The sequence below is a fragment of the Chiloscyllium punctatum genome, chromosome 12 (assembly GCF_047496795.1).
Source record: "Chiloscyllium punctatum isolate Juve2018m chromosome 12, sChiPun1.3, whole genome shotgun sequence".
NCBI classification, from domain to species: Eukaryota; Metazoa; Chordata; class Chondrichthyes; order Orectolobiformes; family Hemiscylliidae; genus Chiloscyllium; species Chiloscyllium punctatum.
The window spans coordinates 70306164-70321106 of NC_092750.1; the positions used below are offsets into that span (position 1 = coordinate 70306164).

A 14943-nucleotide genomic window follows, 5' to 3' on the forward strand; every position below is an offset into this window, starting at 1 on the left:
TCACGGAGGGGGAAATGGAAGCTGGAGATGAAAAAGCTGAAGTCCAATTGAGCAAGGAACCATGGAGAGGAATCATAGAGCACAGAAACAGACACTTCAGTCCAACTAATCCATGCTAAGTTTCCCAAATAAACTAATCCTATTTGCTTGCATTTGGTCCATATCCCTCCAAACTTTTCCTATTCATGTTCCTTTCCAGATACCTTTTAAATGCTGTAACTCAACTGTAACTAATCTGCATCAACATGACGACTATTCACAAGATTTAACTAATTGTAAGGTATTGCTTAGATTAACAGTGTTCAATTTCCATTTATGATATTTAAGATAGAATAATAAAGTTATACAGCAAGTAAACAGACCCTTCAGTCTGACTCGTCCATCACAACAAGGTATCCTAAACTTAAACAGTTCCATTTGCCTGCCTCTTTCCTATTCAAGTACCTGTCCAAACATCTTTTTAATGTTTTTAGAGTGCCTGCCTCTACCACTTCCTATGGCAGTTAGTTCTATATATGCACCATCCTCTCTGAAAAAGTTGCCCTCAGGTCCCTGTTAAATCCTTCTGCTCTCAGTTTAAACTTATGCTCTCTAGTTTTGCACTCTCCCACTCCAGGAGAAAGACCTTGGCTACTTATCTTATAGATGCCCTCTATTTTATAAACCTCTATGAGGTCACCACCCAGCTCAAGGGAAAAAGTTCTAGCCTGTCCAGGCTCTTAGAGTAATATAGCACAGAAACAGACCCTTCAGTCCAACCAGTCCACGTCGAATATAATCCCAAACTAAACTAGTCCCAATTGCCTCCTCCTGGTCTATATCCCTCCAAACCTTTCCTATTCATGTACTTATCCAAATATCTTTTAAATGTTGTAATTGTACCCACATCCACGCTCCCATCTCTGTGTAAAGAAAAATGCCCCTTGTGTATGTTTTAAATCTCTATCCTCTCATCCTAAAAATGTGCCTCCTAGTCTTGAAATCCCCTAACCTAAGGAAAAAGGCAACTATCATTAACTCTATCTATACCCCTTATCATTTTATAAACTTCTATGAGGTCTCAAGTCCTGGCAACATCCTTGTAAACTTTTTTATGTACCCTTTCTAGTTTAATAACATCCCTCCTATAGTAGGGTAGTTTTTTTTTCTCTTTGCATGCAATGTACTTTGATTTTCTTTTGCCAAAAGTACACTGGCAGCCTCTTATGGATGTGTTTAGTGACTGACAACCACAGTAAACAAACAGCAAGAATTAAACTTAAGGTCTGTCAAAGTTGGTCTCAATCTGACATCTAACTTGTCAAGTACTATCAATTGAGATCATACCACTACCCAATTGAGAAACATGGCACTTCAGAAACCCAACAGACAAAAAGCCAGACAGGTACCTTACCGTTGCACTTCATCCAGTTTGGAGGTAGGTACTGTTGCTCTGTCCTTATAGCCATTCACACTGTCTTTTCTCAAAGCTCAGGCAATCGGTCCAGTGGACCAAGAAAGGCTGCCTTTGTGGGCCATTCCCCCAAACCAAATCAGACATGAAAAATAATGGGAATTATGGCACAATGGCATGCTCTTGTACAAATGGCCTAAGCCTGAATGTCAGATTTTAAATCTCATTAAAAACAGGCTACTTTCTGCTGAATGACAGCCTTTCATGCACATTGTGAAGGTTTATCACTCCTGACTACATGACATGCGAAAGCCTCCCCTGGAAGGCACAAACGTCGGGGAGGAGGCCAGTTGGGAAACATTGTGAGGTAAGGGACATCTTGGACATGATGGGAAAGCTGGCAATAAAAGGCTAAGACAAACATGACTATACTACTGCCTCCACAGATCTCCTACAAACATTAAGATAGCACAGATCAACTCACATTATTTTGGTCATCCTGCTTCGAGAAAGAAACTGCAAGAGCAACTGTAGCAGTAGAAAGAGCCAGTTCCGTCTGCAGACTAGCCTGCACAAGAAGTCCATACAGACTGTGAGCAAGGCACAAAACTGAAGCTACAGAGCTAAATGCACATGAAAAATCACAATTTTAACATCACTTCCTAGGATATGCTGCAGCAATCGCTGAAATTTGGCAGCTGCTGGACTAGCATCTGCACCCTCATGGATAAGGACGGAATCTCATCCTTGTGCTATGAAGGTGTTAACAGTCCTCAATTCTTCGGCCAGTGAATCATATCAGGGAGCAACTGGGGATCTCTGCAGAATCTCACAGATAGCCCTTATAAATGTAAGTGGGAGGTCACTGATGCTCTGTTTGCTAATGCCCACTTACTTATTAATTTCCCAATAGAAACTCTAAGATGGAAAATGAGAGCCAATTGGGCATTGCATGCTGAATAGATAAGCATTATATGCTGAATCAATGGGCATGCGTTGCAACCAGAAAACATAAGCACTCCGTACTGGGTCATTAAGATTTGCACATTTAATCAATGGGAATTGAACAATTGAATAGTGCAGCACAGACAAGGCCCTTTGGCCCATATTGTCTGTGCTGTCCATGATTTCACACTGTATTGATGAGCATTGCATGATGAATCAATGAGCTCTGAATTCTGAATCAATGAGCATTGCATTCTCAATCAATGGGCACTGCATGCTGAATCAATGGGCACTGCATGCTGAATCAATGGGCACAGTAAGCTGCAACAATGGTCACTATATATTACAACAATGGGAAGGAAGCCTGCTATGAACAAGGTGATTTAGAGGGACCCTGCTAAGAACAAAGTTGGAGAAAAGTTTGAAAAGAGAATAAGCTGCTGGCTGACCTCTCAAAATTCTGAAAAGAAAACAGTCAGCATCAGTTCAGGATGAAACCTGTTTGTTCTTGTGAAAAAATGAGTGAGCGAGCATTTCAATATTGTCTTTCCTGCACAAATCTTGACTGTAAGATCTCACAAATATCCATGCATATTTAATGATTTGAACACATGGTAGAACATCAAGGTAACAGACCCTGGAATATCCTACACTTTATTCTGCTGCCTTCAAGAATAATTCATTGGACAATTTTTTTTGAAACGTAAATCTCTACAGATAAATCTGTCTTTTGTCCCCTCTTTTCCTGAAGACAGTCAGTGTGCATTTGTGGAGATCTTGGGGATATTTAGAGGGATAATCATTTATATTTCTATATTACTGACTGTGCATCTTCATTGAAAATGTTTTGTTTTGATAATAAATCTGAGCATACAATAAACTCAGAACTGCATTTATTAAGAAACCTGGCTGATAGGCCTTTCTGCTTAAAACTTGATACAGATAAAGTAAAGTTGGTAACTGGAAAAAGTATTTTTATTTTATGTTGTATGGAGTAATTACACTAGAGTGACAGTACTCTCCAATTTTGGTGATAACACTGTGGAGAGAGATACAGTTAACTTTTCAGTTCAATAACCTTTCATCAGAATTGATGAACAGTTCAAAAATGTACTTATTTGACCAAGAATTTGATCACCTGGCCTAATATGCCCTACATGGCTTAGTGTCAAATTTTATTTGATATCACTTCTGTGAAGTACTTTGGGATGTTTCATGACATTAAACACACCATGAAAACACAAGCTGCTGATGTACGTGCATGATTATTATATAGGCATGCCAGCTCACTGTGCTGTATAAATAGCTGCTCATGATGAAGATTGGTGTCACCGGTGTCTAACTATAGGAAACTGCAAGACCTGTTAGTCTAAGCTAGTAGAGAAAGATTACTTCCTGGTCTAACTAGTAGAGTCTCTTGTAGTTTACAGGACATTGTTTATTAGAAGCAAATTACTGCAGATGTTGGAGTCTGTACTGAAAACAAAAAATGTTGGAGATCAGAGTGGGTCAGGCAGCATCCATGGAGAGGAAACAAGTTAACATTTCAAGTCTCAGTGACTCTTCATTAGAACTGATGTGAAGTATGGAGAAAGCAGCATTTATACAACAGTTGGGGGAGGGGGTAGGGAGGATGGAGTATTGCGGGATAATGTACTGCCCTCGGCAAAGGATTCAGCTTCACACCCTTAGGCCCATACCTTAGTGAATTTCGTGCCATTATGACATTGAACTGTTCTACCACTGCCTCCGTCTCTGCATTCACTTCTTCGGGCAGGAGTCCTCCCTGCTATTCCATCGATCCTTTCACCTGTCTTCAGTATTCATTCTCCATTTGGACCGCTTCCTCTAGCTTCTTACCTGCCCTTGAGCTCTTCATTTAGAACTGCCTGTGCGACATCAGCCATCTCACTTTGTCTGCTCCTCTCACCCACTCTAACTTTCCATTCTGAAATTGCCACACTTGGCTTTGAGGTCCAATCCTGACTTGGTTATTAAACCTGCTGACAATGGTGATGCCATTGTAGTGTGGTGCACTTTGTGGAGGCTCAATACCAGCTCTCTGACACTTCTTCCTACCTCACCATTGGATCATGATCCCACATTGGAACATCAAGCCATTGTTGCCAGGACTGTCACTGAGTGCATTATCTCCAGGGATCTTCCTCTCCATTGCCTCTAACCTTACAGTCTCATAACTCCAGACAGTCTGCTTCCACCCACTTCCCAAAATTCACAAACCAGACTGCCCCAGTGGATCCATCGTAGCAACCTGTTCCTATCCCACCGAGCTCCTTTCCTCCTACCTTGACTCCATCCTCTTTCCACTTGTCCAGACCCTGCCCACTGACATCCACAATTCCTCTGAAGCCTTTTGACATATTGACAATTTCCAGTTCCCTGGCCCTAATTGCTTCCTGTTTGCCATAGATGTCCAATCACTCTACACCTCCATTCCCCATCAGGATGGTCTGAGAGATCTCAGATTCTTCTTCAACCAAAGGCCTGAACAATCCCCATCCACCACTGCTCTCCTCTGCTTGGCTGAATTTATTCTCTCACTGAACAATTTCTTCTTTCATTCATCATTCTTCTGCCAAGTCAAAAGAGTGGCTATGGACACCCGCATAGGTCCCAGTTATGCCTGCCTCTTTATTGAGTATGTGGAACAATCCTTGTTCCAGTCCTACACCGACCTCCCTCCCACAAATCATTTTTCAGTACATCCAGTACATCAAACTCCCCCAGCATTTCCACATCCATCTCCCCAATGCATAAATGCTGCTCCCTTTCACACTTCACATCAGCTCTGATGAAAAATCATCCAGACTCAAAATGTTAGTTTTTGTTCTCTCCATGGATGCTGGCTGCGTGCTGTGATCTCCAGCATTTCTTGTTTTCAAGATTTTGCTTAATGTTGTCATTGGCAAATAGTTACTAGGTACATTGATATGACTGACATTGATACAGAGACTTTCAGGAAAACCATATTGTGGCCTCACTCCTTTGAAACCTTAAGCTGTTTACTCACAATCCATATATCATCATCATAGTGTGATATTTCAGATACATGTCATTATTAACATATACACAGTAACCAAGAGGAGTTCAAGAGCCAAATGCTGTGACAAACAACAAATGTGGAAAATGTTCTTCTGTTCCTAGAGTACATTTTTACTCTATAAATAGCTATTGGACAGGTGAGAAAGGAACTTTGTCATAGTGACATCAGAACACAAGGAACTGAATTCTGAGTTTGCCTGGTTCCAGAACTTCTCCTTTCTTAACATACCTTGTATACAGTATAACATTTAGTTATGTAGACTTACAACAACATGGACCTTATGTTATGACAAAAAAATGGCTGAGTGTGCTACTCAGCCTGCTTTTAGTTATAAGCTTTTAAAGAAGCAGTTTCCAGATTTCTAAGTAATGCTGAATTTTTCCACAGTATACAACTGTTTAAAAGCAAGCCATTACAACAATCTCTTACACAGACCATCAATTCATAGCATTTGTGTTCCAGAATATATCTATCCTCTCTATATTCCGTCAAATTCAGTAAAATATGTGAGTAATGAGAAACTAGAAATATTCTGTGAAAGAAATGGAAACATTTTCAAGTATAAAAGGGAAAATCTTTTAGGACACTTGGAGAAAGTAACATGGATCATTAATTGCAGCCTTTCATCACACAATCTTCTCTTTAACTTATTAATTATATACCCAGCCTCTATACAGGCTGGTTCATGGAACTGGGTGGCAGCACAAGTGTAACTCCTCATCACTACAGGAATCCTGAAGGTGCTGGTTTTCCTGCTGACTGGTAAAGGAAGCCACATCACGAGATATAGCCAGCCTGAATGAAGGCATAAGCCTAGATCAGTATGATTCCCAGATTACAAGAAATGCAAAGCAGTGCAGGAAGAAAGTGAATCATATAAAACAGAAACCGCTGGAGAAACTCAGCAGATATGACAATATCTATGGGAAGAGAAACAGAGTTAATGTTTTGCATCCCAGGAATCTTCTTCAGAACTGAAAGGGGACAGGAAATTGAAGAAAAAGTGAGAGGATGGAATGAGTGGAACAGCTGATGAGAATGCCATCATCAATGACAAAGTGAGTGCTAATGTTAGTAAAGAAGGGATCTCAGTGAGACATAGGAGTTAATTGTAGCAACGGATAGTTGACAAGGTTGCCTTTGCTGAGAGGAAATTCATTTCAACACATTGAGGTAGTTGGGGTGGAGAGGAAAGGAGAATGGTGGAATGAAAACAGAGGACAGTGTTCATGAGTTATTGAAATCAATGTTGTATTCTAAAGAATGTCAAGTGTTTGGATTGTACTGTATAACAATACCTCCAGCTTACGTTGGGCTTTGTGGAACTCTGCAACAGACCTAGGATTGAAATGTTAGCTTGAAAGAGCACGTATTGAAATAGAAAGAAATGAAAGCACAGGGTCATACTATTACACAGAGTGGAGCTGAACTTTAAAGCATTCACCCAGTCTGTGTTTGTTCTTGCCAATCTAGAGGAGACTGCATGGTGAGCAACAAGTCAACATAGGAATCACAAAAATGGCAGCATACAAGTTTAGTAGGTAATAGGGAAGGCAAATTAAACATCAACCTTTATTTCAAAGGGAATGGACTAAAGAAGTAGCAAAGTCTAGCAAAAACTATACACTTACTGTGAAAAGTTTTGATCTCCTTATCTAAGGAGAAATATACAGGCATTGGAGGCAGTCCTGAGAAAGTTCACTGGACTGATCTCAAGTTTCTTAGCTGGTGTTATGGACCAGACCCCTCAAATTATTTTAAGGAGATGGCCTAGATCCTAACTTTTTCTTATTTTAAAGGCAAATGCAATGTGTTATGTTCTAGTTGCAATTCGATTGGTCAATCTACTCGGCATTAAGCAAAACACAATCTTCTTAAACACTATCGTTAAAATACAACCAAAGAAAGAATGTTGGAATAACTTAACTCTACTGGAAAACTTAACAGAACAATAGATACAGTCACACTAATTAACTGCTACAATATAGGAACATCCCATAAACACACAGCTTGACAAAAAGGCAAATTCCAAAACCAGATTCTCACATGCAGTTCTTCAGTCCAGGAGGAAAGAACGTCAAAAGACAACTCTGAGTGAGAACACTCCACATTTCAGCTGGAGCAAAGAGAGAGATGGCAGCTTTTCACAATCCTAGCTGCTTCTGCCCTGTTGAGACTCCAACAGCAACTGCTTAAAGATTAAAAAAAAACTAAAACTTGAAATCTTGGTCTGAGAGGGCTGGCCACATGCCTCTGGGCTATGTTTATTGTTTCTAACTTAAAGAAAAAACCTAAGGCCTCACAAGCTATTGACTTTGCTGGCTTTTTCAAGTATACAGCTCACCACCTCGGTCTTAAAACCTTGCTTCCAACAAAAAAAAGACAAAATTACAGTGACGCCACAGCATCATCACACTACCTAACATTCAATAAGTTATACAGGGAAAGTAAACTCAACTCCTCATGTGCTAGCTGTTGCTCTACAAATAAATGCTGCATGTGGGATGGGAGAAGATGAAATACTGAGAGCGAGTGGGGTTATTGCTCTGCTGGAATTTCATGTACATATAAAGATTCCAGTGATCTGTGCAAGTTCTGCCCTCAGGTCTTCTCCCACTTAGGCTAATCAAATTGATTTTAATTTTCTCTCAGCTGCTCATGTCATGCTCTGTATTAACTCAGGATTTCTGTTTTGCTTGATCTTTGTCTCTCACACAGTAACTTAGGGGAAGCGACAGGGAGGTAGATTAACCTTTCTACAAATTCTTGTACTCCCCATGATGAGAATAGTTTGGTTTGATAACACTGGGAACTCTTCTGTTGGTCCTCAATAATGTTATTTAATTCTTACTATGAAGTAACAAGACAACAACAAATATTATAGATGTGATGATTGATAAACAAACAAAGAGGTTGACTGTGCATGACAACTTGTGAGACAAGAAGTGGATAGTGGCAGCTAGCATGATGTAGCATAACCTGTGTGGAGCTTAAGTTTTGTAACAGGAGTTTCTCCGGAAAACAACATCACAAGATGATCAAAATTTATGTTGTTATTTTTCTAACTTAACTGTGCAATTTTTAAAGAATTCCAATGACACATCTCCATTTTTACTTTTACAAAAATAGAACCACCAGACCTTTGACTGACCTTATACGTGTTATTTTTAAAGAAATGGAACTTTAATAAACAATTATCCTGGATTCTAGCTGAACAGGACATGTTTAAATGAGAGTAATTAATCCTTGCTGGTTCAACATTAATTGTAATCAGTCCAGTGTTCCTGCAACTCATTTTCTGATGTATCAGCTATTTTACTGTCACAGTGAATGAATAATTCTGACACATTGTGAGAGTTGAATTTCTTCTTGCACTTATGGCCATTACAGCAGCATAGTTCCATATATTCCTGGCACATCACAGGATACAGGCGATAGGCATAATTAGAAGCTGCTGTTGTCTCTGTCTCTCTCTCACACACACACACACACAATGCCAAAGCTTTAATTAATAACTGTGGACAATTATCCAAAGCTCAAAAATTGTCTCTTGCAAAAACTAGAACTGGTAAGTTCCAAAGAAATGGAATGAAATATGTTGTGGAACTGCCCAATGCTGCCAGCTTAATTCATCGCCTTTTGGATTCCTACCTGATCTGTTTACCCTCTCGCATGTCGTAAAGAGAAAAGAAGATATCTGTATCTTCTCCAATAGTGTGGTAGGTAAAGCTTCTCATACTTAGTAAGAGATGGTGGGGTATGGGGATGCGGCATGTATCACCATGTCGATGCTTCATAGTATCCGTCTATTTCAAAAAGAAAGAAAATGTCACATTCATCAGAAAGATAACGTAATGACATTTAACATCTTGAAAAGCTACGAATAATTTTGGACATATATTTGAAAATAATTATTTTTAGGGCACTGAGGAAATTGCAGGGCAGTGGGAATGACAACATAGTTTCTTCAAAGAACCAGGGTGAATTCCCTCATTTAACATTCTATGATCATTTTATGAATTTCAACGATATTAGACAAAAATGCAGCTTTTTCCAAATTCAAATGTTCCAGTGTATTTTTCACAATAGCTAATCTATCTACACTTTAAGTAGTGAATTAAACAATTGTTCTTAAAGTGTGTCAAGGGGTACCTTTGGGCAATGGTTGTAATTAATACCATCCTGTCAGCAGATGAGAGAACCATCAAAAACACTAAATTGAAGTGGCCCTCCATCTAATCTGCAATATCCATGCACACATTTATTAATTACTTTAACAGAAACACTGGATGGTGATAAATGAAAAAGTCAAACCCACTAGCTGAAAATGTGACAATAACCTACATCAGCTCTTTTAGGGAAGTGCCACTCAGGCACTTAACTGGACAGCAGTAATCCCATCAGGAGGACAAATGTCCCATGTGTGGAAATTCTGCCTGCCAAGAGTTGCCAGCAGCTTTATTAAAGGTAGCACCACTGGGAAGACAGTGATCACTGTTGGTAAAACACCTAAATGGGGACTAATAGTCTTGCTGGATCTTAGGTCACAGATAAATGATGACAGGAAGGAACTGACAGATGGCGCAGGATTACAAGGCAGGTGGAAGGGGTGTTGGCAGCCAGGGAGGGGGTTGACACTGAGCAGGTCCCCTTCCTTCCGGACATTCAAACCCTAGGTCAGGCATTGAATGCTTTTGAACAAGGGAACTCTTGCACATAAGTAACTCAAGGATTTGCTTAATAAAAGAAAAAACTGTGGACGCTATAAATATGAACCAAAAACAGAAGTTGCCAGTGTCAGTTCTGAGGAAGGGTCATCAGACTCAAAATGTTAATTCTGATATCTCTTCAAGATGCTGCCAGACCTGCTTAGGCAGCAACTTCTGTTTTTGTTTGAAGTATTTGCTTGTCATACTCCCTGCACAGCAAAGTTCCTTACTCACTGTTGAAGGAATATAGCACTCATGGAATGAGGCCCTTAAGTGGGCATTAATTGTCCACTCAAGTACCGCAATTGATGGCCAAGGAAGTCAAAGCTTCGACTTGGGAAAATTGGGCACACCAACACATATTCTCTTGTTAAAACTCACAAAAGCACTCGAGGCAATTTGTAATTACATAGTTATAAAGTAATACAATACCTGAAATATTTCTGTTTCTTCAGACTAGTCTAGTAATCAGGCAACTATGGGGCGGCATGGTGACTCAGTGGTTAGCACTGCTGCCTTGTAGTGCAAGGAGGTTGGGTTCGATTTCCATCTCGGGTGACTGTATAGAGTTTGCACATTCTCCCTGTGTCTGCGTGGGTTTCCCCTGGGTGCTCTGGTTTCCTCCCACAGTCACAAAGATGTGTAGGTCAGGTGAATTGGCCATGCTAAATTGCCGATAGTGTTAGGTGCATTAGACAGAGGGAAATGGGTGTGGGTGGGTAACTCTTCGGAGGGTTGGTGCGGACTTGTTGAGCCAAATGGTCTGTTTCCACACTGGATTAGATGAGGGAATCTAATCTAATCTAATCAAATATACAACAGTTTGCACATTCTCCCCGTGTCTGCATGGGTTTCCTCCAGGTGCTCCGGTTTCCTCCCACAATCCAAAGATGTGCAGGTCAGGTGAATTGGCCATGCTAAATTGTCCATAGTGTTAGGGAAATTGGTTTGGGTGGATTACTCTTCAGAGGGTTGGTGTGGGCTGGTTGGGCCGAAGGGCCTGTTTCCACACTGTAGGGAATCTAATCTAATCTCTGGAAGGTGTTTGGTAGAATTCTATTTAGTTAAAGTATCTTTTTTTAACATAGTTCAATGCTACCTTTCTTTTAAACTTTTGTTTTGGTGGAAGTTGTATTTATTAAGTTATGAGAAATCAATGGAATAATTTCAGAGCATTTATTGGTATCAAGCAATTACATGTCAAATATAGTTTCAACTTTGTCAGAACTTCACAAACATTCCACATAATAACATCAAGATAACAGGGTGAATTTTTCAGCAAATCTTTGCTGATAAAGCAGATCAATATGGTATGGATTCGTGTCTAGGTCCCAGTGATAGAAATAAAGTTCTTAAGCACTGCATATGAAGTATGAAGTAGGAGTAGAAATAGGCCATTGTGCCCCTTAGCATGCTCCACCCATTCTATAAAATAGCAAATAAGACAATCCTCCTCACTTTTTTTCCTCATTCCCATAGCTAATGTTTATGAACTGATGAAGGAGCTTTATATAATTATTTTGGCACTCAATTTATGAATGAAAAGCAAGAGCTAAATATTAAATATGGTACTTTTGAAATACTTTCAATTTCCGCACTTATTCTCGAATACAATGCATACATTTTAGATTTTCTTCATAATATTGAATTGTTGATATCTGATTAAATCACTAGTAATAAACAATAGAGGTAATCTTCGGGATATATGTAGGTATACCTGTGTCGTACTTTGCTGTATGCTGTGTCTACTGGACAAGTGCTGTGAAGTTTAAAAGAAACAAAATTAGTAAAATGTATAAATATAACAATTTCAGATTCTAATCATATTAAATATGTCTCTTCAAATTTCAGCTGAATCCTGCAACATTGTTGGACATATCCAAACTGCTGAACAAGAATCAGATATTTTATACTATGAGAAACTGTAGCACAGCAGGTTACAAAAGTTTAAAGTCTGAAGTTCACAATAGGCTTAGAGAAAGGAAAAGCATTATTGAGATAAATAAATTACTTGTTTTGTACATCATTGATTTCAATGCAGTTATGAGGTCAACAAGAATAAACAGAACTTTTACTTTTCTAAATCAGTCCCTATTGGAATATTGCATGCAATTTTGGTCTCCCTACTATAGGAAGGAATGTTGTGAAACTAGAAAAGGTTCAGAAAAGACTCAGAAGGATGTTGCCAGATTGGAGGCTGAACAGACAGGGGCTATTTTCCCTGGAGTGTCAGGGGTTGAGGGATGACCTTGTCGAGGTTTATAAAATCATGAGGAAAAGATTTAAAAATCGGGTAAATAGACAAGATCTTTTCCCTGGGGTGGGGGAGTCCAAAACTAGAGTGCATAGGCTTAAAGTGAGAGGGAAAATAAATAAAAGGAATCTAGGGGCAACGTTTTCAGGCAGAGGGTGGCGGAGTGTATGGAATGAGCTGCCAGAGGAAGTGGAGGCTGGTACAATTACAACATTTAAAAGGCATTTGGATAGGTATATGAATAGGAAGGGTTTAGAGGGATGTGGGCCAAATATTGGCAAATGGGACTAGATTAATTTAGGATATCTGGTCAGCATGGACAAGTTGGACTGAAGGGTCTTTTTCCATGCTGTATATCTCTATGACTCTAAATAGGTGTTTACATATACTCTTTAAATGGAGAAAACCTCTCCTTCTACAATAATGTATATTTACACTAATGCTGACTTTGAGTTTAACTCCAGCTAAGTTTTGTGCCTTCTAATCTCAGAATGAGGTTTGATGAATAGGCTTTTTTTTCCTTTCAATTTTTAAATCTTTTCCACACATTCACAAATCTGTAGTGTGGATCAAATTGTGGCAGATATGTAATATTTTACTCTAATGTCACAAGACATCAAAAGAATCCTTTTGGTGAGACCTTGCATACGCATACATATTATAAAGTAAGTCTTTGACATTCTACAGAAACAATTCTTAATGCCAAATATCAGTAGCAGATCCTCCCTAATGAGTGAAGCACTTCAATATATGCTAAAAACAGACTATTGGCTTTTAGTATAATGACCACAACAAAAAGCTGACCCAACACTAACTGTTTAGGGAAACAGCAAAGTCCCCTTTTAATCATTCTCAGTGCTTCTTAAAGCATCAATGCCTGCACTCATGTCATATTATTGCAAGATCGCTATATCACAATTAGGATTATACAATCAATATATCCCCGCTGTTTCAGGGGAGGCTATTTCCAGAATGAACCTTTGGGAGATGTTCTAATACATGGCAACTTTGGTTAGAAGTAGAGAGATCACAACTGTTTTGCATAATTTCAGATGATTTGTCAAGCTGAGCTTTTACACTTGCTTGGCACAGAAAGTGAACATTAAAGTGGTTGAGTGTTAATAAGTCCTCTTGAACAAGATCTTCCAGCTCCTCCATTGTGATGTTGCAACATTTCATATATTCAATTATCAGCTTTGATGGCTCTCTTTTTAAATATTGATTGTCACAAGTAAGGATTTTTATACATATGTGATTTTACTGCATTATTTCAGTGATTTAGAATGGCGTAGAATACACAAGTAGATTAAATCTCTAAACAGATCACCATACTTCCACTTCCTCATGATGCTTATGGAGCATGGGTAAATGTGGCTTGATTACTTGTGACAACAGTTTTCAGTGGGTGATTTCACCGAAGTATATTGTTAGGTTGCTTCATTCTTCAATTTAGCTTTAAGGTAAAGACAATACAGGAGTGAAGGAGAGTTAGACATTTAATTGCAAGGTTTAAAACAGGGAGTTACAGGAGAGCTCTCTTCTAACATCTAATACTTGAATCTACATCAGTTCTGTGCCATACCAGATTGAAAAAAACTCTGTTTACCCAAAAGAGAAGACCCATCCAAATTCAAGTAAACTCAACAAGGGCTTATTAAATATCAGGTAAAGCTAATACTAATAACAGAGCGAAGTTATGTGTGAAAATCGTACACACATGCTTGAAGAAGTTTGAAAAACGGTTCATTGACTTGTGAGAAACAAATGCAAAATTAATATCAGAGGTGATGATGGTACTGCACCAGCTGCAGATGCTGGGACACTGGAGCGATGAGCTAGACATGTCTAAGAGATTCGTTTTGCACAACAATTTTAGCTGATGTGAAACCCTTGCAGAATTTCTTGATTTTGTAACTGCATGGTCCCTTCAAGGCCTCACAGACTTGGAAGGAGGTGATATGGGACTCAGCACCACTTGCTTCAGTTTTGGCAAAACCTGGTTTATGTGATGCTGAGACAGCAGCTTATGCAAGATGAGAAAGGGCTGAGCAACATATGCAGACTTGCCCTGACTTAATAAAGGTTGACAGCCATAGAATCAATCATACGTCAAAACGCTCCCATTAATCCGAGGCCCAACAATAATTGCTATGTCAATTACTCTCATATCAACCATATAAAGTTTCAATGAAGTACCAAGACCTTAAAGGCCTGTAAGTAAGAACCGAAAGAACTGTGCTTGCTATAAACCAGAAACAAAAATAGAAATTGCTGGAAAAGCTCAGCAGCTCTGGCAGCACCTGTGGAGAGAAATCAGAATTAACATTCCTCAGTTCCTGAGTTCTGAGGAAGAGTCACTCAAAGAGAGACAAAAGGCAGTGACAAAAGGCAGTGACCACAGTCAGTGAGGGAGAGAGAGAAAGGAACTTACACTGCCAACTGACATAGCAATGAAACTGCACAGTTACTGCCTTTGCTGCTTGAGTTCATGTATCTCTGGATACCAGAGTGTGTCTGGGAAAAAACTAACAAACAGTGAAATTCAGAGTTGACCTTGGAAGAACCTGTGTGGGAAGGC

The 14943-nt window shown here is 39.3% G+C and overlaps 1 protein-coding gene across 4 annotated transcripts in view; it reads right to left on the reverse strand.

Annotated features, from left to right (window-relative positions):
• The window catches only part of dock3 (dedicator of cytokinesis 3), an 889649-nt gene that overhangs the window by 517934 nt on the left and 356772 nt on the right, over positions 1 to 14943 (reverse strand). For all 4 annotated transcript variants that reach the window (XM_072582733.1, XM_072582732.1, XM_072582735.1 and 1 more), the window contains exons 8-9: positions 11829 to 11870; positions 9054 to 9208 (exon numbers count right to left, since the gene is read on the reverse strand). In XM_072582733.1, the coding sequence (XP_072438834.1) occupies positions 9054 to 9208; positions 11829 to 11870 (197 nt within the window). The remainder of the gene's footprint in view (positions 1 to 9053; positions 9209 to 11828; positions 11871 to 14943) is intronic.